Source organism: Solanum tuberosum, unplaced genomic scaffold (genome assembly GCF_000226075.1).
Source record: "Solanum tuberosum cultivar DM 1-3 516 R44 unplaced genomic scaffold, SolTub_3.0 scf00103, whole genome shotgun sequence".
NCBI classification, from domain to species: Eukaryota; Viridiplantae; Streptophyta; class Magnoliopsida; order Solanales; family Solanaceae; genus Solanum; species Solanum tuberosum.
In genome coordinates, this window is record NW_006239027.1 from 1051865 (window position 1) to 1059068 (window position 7204).

At 38.1% G+C, this 7204-nt stretch overlaps 2 protein-coding genes across 2 annotated transcripts in view; one reads left to right on the top strand and one right to left on the bottom strand.

Moving 5' to 3' along the window:
* Positions 1 to 267: 267 nt before the first annotated feature.
* LOC102589995 (fructokinase-like 2, chloroplastic) lies at positions 268 to 4913 on the top strand. Its single transcript, XM_006348608.2, has 5 exons — positions 268 to 463; positions 1858 to 2435; positions 2540 to 3174; positions 3440 to 3911; positions 4368 to 4913. Exons 1-5 carry the CDS (start codon positions 423 to 425, stop codon positions 4592 to 4594), a joined length of 1953 nt encoding a protein of 650 aa, XP_006348670.1. The 5' UTR covers positions 268 to 422; the 3' UTR covers positions 4595 to 4913.
* A 573-nt stretch (positions 4914 to 5486) lies between these two features.
* LOC102590313 (probable 6-phosphogluconolactonase 1) overlaps positions 5487 to 7204 on the bottom strand; it is a 4496-nt gene continuing 2778 nt past the window's right edge. The window contains exon 4 of the mRNA XM_006348609.2: positions 5487 to 6333. Within this exon, the coding sequence (XP_006348671.1) occupies positions 5842 to 6333 (492 nt within the window). The 3' untranslated portion in view covers positions 5487 to 5841. The remainder of the gene's footprint in view (positions 6334 to 7204) is intronic.

A 7204-nucleotide genomic window follows, 5' to 3' on the forward strand; every position in this document is an offset into this window, starting at 1 on the left:
CAGAATATAATACAAAAGTAAAGCCTAAAACATACCTAGTGGCAGTTTGTTAAATTCTAATACACACTAGGGACATTCTAGTCATAAAAAAATGTCTTTAGGTATATAAATAATAATTATTCAGAAATAATGAAATAATTATTTTATTAAATTTAAAAAGAATTTTTTTTTTTTTTTTTCCCTCAAAAACCCAAATTTAGGTATATAAATAATAATTATTCAGAAATAATGAAATAATTATTTTATTAAATTTAAAAAGAATTTTTTTTTTTTTTTGTTCCCTCAAAAACCCAAATCCCAAAACCCCTCTCCTCATCCAGTTTTTCTTTACTACTTCACAGTGACCTTGAAGGTGTAAAACCCCACTACCCATTTTTGGGTCTTCAGGGTTGTAAAGATTGAATCTTTAAGTTCTTTTTACTATGGCTGCTCTCTCTTTCAGCTTTTTTTCTACACTCTCCAGGTTCTTTTTACTCAATTCTTTAAGTTTTTTTTGTCTTTCTCATATGTTCTTGCATTTATTGTTTAGTGTCATCTGGTTTACCTGTGAAAAGAATGATACAATAAACAGATAATTAGTATAAAATTTCTAAAGGTGTCACCTTTGTAACTATCCTGTGTGAGGATAACATTCTTTTGTGGTGAAATTTGGAAGTGAAGTTGAATTTTTGTGTCCAAGCTTTCATATACTGTTAGTTTTGACAGCAAGTTGAATTTCATCCTTTTTTAATTTGATTTTAGTTAATGCATAGAGTTGCTCTTTTGGTGAATATTTGCTGAAATGCAAAGGGATAGAGGACAGTAAATAAAGGATTCAAAAATATAATAATAATCTTATGGCAAGAAAATTCAACAATTTTTATATATGTTTAAGTCTAAAAGAAATTCATTTTTCTCTATTTACATAGTATGATTTTCAATGAATTTATCTTTGTCTCGGTTATCGTTTTTTTTTATGACAAGGGAAACCCACAGCCGCTACCCTTTGGGTGCGCACAGGGTAAAACCCCCGCTCCTATGCAATAACTCGCAAACCACATAGGAGAGGTAACGGTTATCGTATTATCTTCTTTGTTGCTACTGCTCTCTTCTACATTATTTTCATCATGTCTTGCTTCACTACTGTATTTCCTTTCCGTACTTGTTTTGATATGCTTTTACTTGAACTGAGGGTGTATCGGAAACAACCTCTCTATCTTCACGAGGCAGGGGTAAGGCTGCTTACACACCGCCCTCCCTAGACCTCACTTGTGGGATACACAGGTTATCTTGTTGATGTAATACTTAACCCCCTTGCACTCCTCTGCCTCTAACCCCTGCCTGCACTCAGGGGCGGGGCGGAGCCAGCATGTCTTTAGGGGGGTCATCCGACCCCCCTTCGGCGGAAAATATTACTATATAAACATGGTTAAAATTATTTTTTGGATATATATAATAGATGTCGAACCCCCTTAGACTAGTTCGTATGTTTACTCCTTCGAATTTTGAACCCCCTTATTGAAAATCTTGGCTCCGCCACTACCTGCACTAGCCGAGTGCATGGGGTAATCCCTTTTCATTAGTGGATAGTTGGATTTGGAGCAAAGCCATTTCGTTCACCGGAAACCAGAACAAACTCATTGACTTCAAAGTTGCTAACTTTTAAATGAAAAGTCAATATGTATGCAAAGAGGATGTTTGTCTTGATTGTAATATGAGTGTCAAATGGAGGTTCAATTTCTTTGCTTTTCTGTATGCATCTTAGATTTTCTGACCTCAAACATGGAGGAAATTTGAAGGATAATTACTGCTGAAACTAAAATATGTTTCAAACAGGAAGAGGATAATACTAAGATTCTATCTTTCTCTAATATGCAGGCAGCATCTGCATTGGAACTTTTACCCAACTATGAAAGTAATGCAACTTCAAGATCTTAAACTTAAAAATAAATGGGTTCTTATGGCAGTCTCGAAAGAAGGAACTCCAGAGGGTATAACTGAGGAATTATCGGAGACAGAGGTGGTTGGTGCTGGGAAAAAGACTGGCAGGACATCAAAACGAGCTCCAGTTTCATCTAGGCGAAAGAAAGTAATTGAGCCTTCGGATGATGATCCTGTGAATGATGAGGAAGCGGAAAATACTTCAGGGTCAGTTGAAGAACCCAAAAAAATCCGGAGACGAACCCGAAAGAAAAAAGAAACAGTGGAGAGTTCATATGGTGATTCCATATCCGATGTGGAGGGTAATGTCACTGATGAAGAAGCTGTAACAGAACCAGAATCAAGTGGGAAACCAAAGAAAACCCGACGAACCCGGAAGAAAAAAGAGACAGTGGAGAGCTCATTTGAGGATTTCATGTTAGGTGAGGAGGGCAATGTGACAGAGGAGGAAGGCTTACCAACATCAGGGTCAAGTCAAGAGCCCATAGAAAAACGAAAACGAACTTCAAAGAAAGGTAAAACCTATTTATCTTCCTCATCATTGAGCACTTGTGCTCTCTTTATATTTGGCAAGTTTCAGAAGTTTGAATCGCAAATCTCTCTCTGCATAATTTTGCAGCTGCTTCTAGCTCTAGTAGCCTGGAGAAAGAACCAACGCAGAAGGCCACAAGGGGGAGGAGGAAGAAGGTTAATAATTTAGAGGATGAAGGTAGCCAGACAGAAGTTAGTGATATTGAAGAAGAGCTACATGTTGCAAATGTTGATGCCGATAATGAGGAAGAACTGGACTTCGATATAGATGTTGGAGAGGATATTAGCTTCACATATGGATGGCCACCCCTTGTATGTTGCTTTGGTGCAGCACAGCATGCATTTGTTCCTTCAGGGAGGCCATCCAATAGACTTGTAGACCATGAATGGCATGAAAGAATGAAAGATGTAATGTGGGATCCTGAAAAGTTTATCAGGGCTCCAGGGGGATGTTCAAGTAATGTTGCTGTGGCTCTTGCGAGCTTGGGAGGTAAAGTTGCCTTCATGGGGAAACTTGGTGATGACGATTTTGGTCAGTCCTTGGTATATTTTATGAACATCAACAAAGTTCAAACACGATCAGTTCGCCTTGACAGTAAAAGAGCAACTGCCATTACACATATGAAGATAGGTAAGAGAGGGGGCTTGAGGATGACTACCACCAAACCATGTGCTGAGGATTCTTTATTGAAGTCTGAGATCAATATAGATGTCCTTAAGGAGGTGAGAATCTGAAAGAACCTAGTTTTATTTGGAAATGTGAAAAGATTAATATTATAGTTTTCCTTTTGGGTGTGAAAGTTCCCCGACAGGTTTTTTTGTGGAGTTTACAAGTATGGAAGTCATTATTGACATAATTCTTAATATTGCATAATCTTAGTGGGATCATAAAATAAGTTACATGTTACTTTTTCTTTTTATTTTTGAATTCATTTTGTATGTTCTGTTAGTACTAAGTTGTTTCCATTTGTTCTAATATGTCACACAGGCAAAAATGTTTTACTTCAATACATTCTCATTGCTTGACCCAAATATGAGATTAACCACATTACGGGCAACAAAGATTTCGAAGAAGCTCGGAGGGGTTGTCTTTTATGATCTCAACCTTCCATCTCCACTATGGGAATCAGGTGAAAAAGCCAAAACATTCATACAAAAAGCATGGAATCTTGCAGATATCATAGAGGTCACGAAACAAGAGTTGGAGTTTCTATGTGGAATAGAACCCTCCGAGAAGTTTGACACCAAGGATAATGACAGGTCTAAGTTCACTCACTATCCACCAGAAGTAATTGCTCCACTTTGGCATGAAAATTTAAAGATTTTGTTTGTGACTAATGGGACTTCTAAGATTCATTACTACACCAAGGAGCATAATGGTTCTGTTCTAGGGTTGGAAGATGTGCCTCTTAGCCCTTATACTTCTGATATGTCTGCATCTGGAGATGGCATTATTGCAGGTAAAAGAATGACCATCTTCTGTATATTCATAATTTGTTCCTTTAAAAGCTTCCTCATTAGAGACGATGGAGTCTGCTATGTGATGCATTTATGGCTTTGACTAATACCTGCAATATTTATACCACTTGGTAACTTGGCATCTTTACCATTTATTTTGAGATATATTTACTTAACTTTGGATCAATAGATAGCAGTAAGGTAACTACTTAACATTGAATGAAGTCATGTCACATCTGAACAGGTGATGTTTTCCGTCCAAGTTTTGGCAGGCCAACGGATATCTTTATTTGTTCATTTAGATTCTCAATATTACTACTCAAATGTTGCTTACTTATCATGCTAGACATTTGTTGTATCTCTACCTATTAGATTGGATTGTTTCCTTGGAAGAATAAATAGTTTTCGTTCGTGTTATAGGGTCTTCTCGACTTAAATTCTGTTAAAACTTTGTTCAGGTATCATTAGAATGCTGACAGTTCAGCCTCATCTTATGACTGATAAAGGTTACTTGGAACGAACTTTGAAGTATGCTATTAGCTGTGGTGTAGTAGATCAATGGCTACAGGCGAGGAGATTAGGGTATCCTCCTAAAGAAGGTATGGAAGATGACGTGGTCCCAGACGACCATGGCATAAGGTCAGTAACAGAGAGGGAATACAGAACACTGGTGCCTGTAAGTTGATGGTTTATATGCTTGTAGCCCATTATGCTTGTGTTGCCATGAAATGCTAGATGCTCTGTCTCCCTTGGAAAGTTGAAAGTCTTGGTGTTGGAAATGATTCTTTCTGGCATCACTGTGATTGTAGCTGTAACTGCTTGTACACGATTTTTTTTCGAGTTTTGGTAGATCGTGGTATCGGAGAAATCATACAGAGGGAAACACGTCAGTAATTCCATTTTCCCTAGGCTTTCTTGATGTAACATTTGTACTATTTTTTTGACATATTGGAGAAATTTAGATCATTTACCAGCATAAAATGCATTGCATTTGTTGTGTATCACAGACCAATATCATATCATCTCCTTTTTGTTATTCCTGAATGCACTTGTTAGAGCTTGAGCCCTTTTTTTGACCCTATGGTCTCTGGAGCCTGTTGGACCGACTACTCCGATTCACGCATGAGGAAGTCCACTATGGGGAGTGGGAGGTTCTAGCGCTCCCTGTCAAGGATGACTCCATTTTCAAAGTTCTAGTCCAATATGGGGAGTGGGGTGGGGGGGTTCTAGCGCTCCCTGTCAAGGATGGCTCCATTTTCAAAGTTCTAATTCGAGATCTCTGATAAAAAGTGAATGAATTTCTATCATCCCACCACAACAATCAAGGTTTGAAGAATTCTCTTAAAATCAGTTTCTCGAAATAAAGATGAAAACAGGTTGCAGAGGTCATAATATTCACTTATATTGGAACTCCACTTTTGCATATCATATTGAAAGCATAGTACATAAATAAACACTCCAACTTTGACAGTGTACACTATAACACCTCAACTTAGTCTCAACTTGCAACTAAATACGTCCCCCATCACGTGTCTCGTGGACATCGATACTGGCGTGACACATAAATCTTGCTGCAATAAACATGTTAAATTCAACATTCCTCTTGTTGTACACAATGTAAATTGCTAGAGTTGACAAAGAAACTAGTAAGTTTAAAAAGGAGATTCTAGTAAAGGATCCAATTTTATTGCCATCTTCCCCAACAAACACACTTCTCAAACCCCACCTCAGAAGAGAGGACTGCAGGTGGAAGATTACCTATTCCAACAGAACAAAAAGTTCCATATTTTCTTCTCAAACAAGAAAAGGGTGTCAAAATTTTGAAAAAAAAGAGGGGAAGATCAAAAGAAAAAGACTTGATGAAAGATGAGAATGAACTAAGTTGCATATGCCTTTGCTACACACACCATCATACATTTTGAAAGCCTGGCCCTACTCGGAAAATTTTGCGCTGTCAAGTTTTGAGGCAGCTGCCTTGTCCAGAAACCAAACCAAATTCCCTTTAGTTGGCTGGACCATTTTTGCAGGCAACGTCGGGCAGTCAGGTCCAACTTCATCAATTGCCGAATGAACGGCCTCTGCTTTGCTGGTTCCAGTCACAACTATAGCCACATTGGACGCGGAGTTGATAACTGGCAAAGTGAAAGTAATCCTCTCTGGAGGGGGCTTTGGTGAGTCGGTGAGAAACGTTACCCACTCTTCTTTCTCATCAAGAATGGAGTGATTAGGGAAAAGAGATGCAACATGTCCATCTGGTCCCATTCCCAGAAGGATGAGGTCAAACTTGGGGCAGTCACTGATGTCAGAAACGCTGATTACACGAGTCCTCACAAGCTGTCGAATAACAAACTCATAGTCTTCAGCAGCTTTCTCTGCTGAGACCGTGTCGTTAATGGAATGTACATGGCTTGGAACAATAGGCACCTGAAACATAAAAACACAATAGATATGAGAAATGCAAGAGAAGACAACTTTGGAAATTAAGATCAGTACCAAAAGATCACATTAGAATATCAAGATTTCGTTTTGTTTAATAAGTTGGTTATTAAGCTTTATAATTGCACTTATATTGTGAAGCATCTGTATTACAGGTAATATGATCTCGAAAAACTTAAACAATTATCGTGTAAGGTTTCGATAAATATAGAAAAAACACGATAAAACAATAATAAGGTTTCAAGTAAAATAATTTTCCAGTCAGCAAGTTTACATCAAAGTAAACCTATAGGCCATGACAGCATGACAGATCTACAAAACATCAGTAAGCTTGAAGCAAATGAAACTGAAGAGAAGTGTTGCTTGTACTGCCGAGAAGTTTTAAATCAATCACTTCAGGCCAGCAGCCAGGTAGATGGTCTTAGTATGACCTCGAGTTAGTATTTCAACCACTTCGGGATCCTGAGAACCCATAGTGCGCGTCTACAACTGAACATTGTAAGGAACTGAAGCCAGCATAAAATTATCTTGTATGACTGACAGTTTACTATGTTCACTGTGAATTCAGCTTTATATGCATCCTCAGTTAGTCGATGAGCTTAGTTCAAAGGAAATAGCTACAGATCCCCAAACACAAGCATTTACACCGTACATCCATTGATGTCAAAGCATCAACATATTACACATACTATAATTTTTTGAACCTCCATATTATCTTGCCTCCGAAGAACCAAAAACGAAAAGAAGTCCATAGACTCTTGAGAATTTAACTGAACACAGCTATCTACCACATCTTAGAGAGTCCTGATTTGTTTTCTTTTTGCCCGATCCCCGTCCATACGAACTCTGACCCCCCCCC

Bases quoted from the DNA above. Each gene is read 5' to 3' on its own strand.
- LOC102589995 (XM_006348608.2), top strand. From the start codon at position 423: ATGGCTGCTCTCTCTTTCAGCTTTTTTTCTACACTCTCCAG. The intron at 464-1,857 runs GTTCTTTTTACT...TCTAATATGCAG, and splicing joins TTTTTTTCTACACTCTCCAG to GCAGCATCTGCATTGGAACT. The intron at 2,436-2,539 runs GTAAAACCTATT...ATAATTTTGCAG, and splicing joins AAAACGAACTTCAAAGAAAG to CTGCTTCTAGCTCTAGTAGC.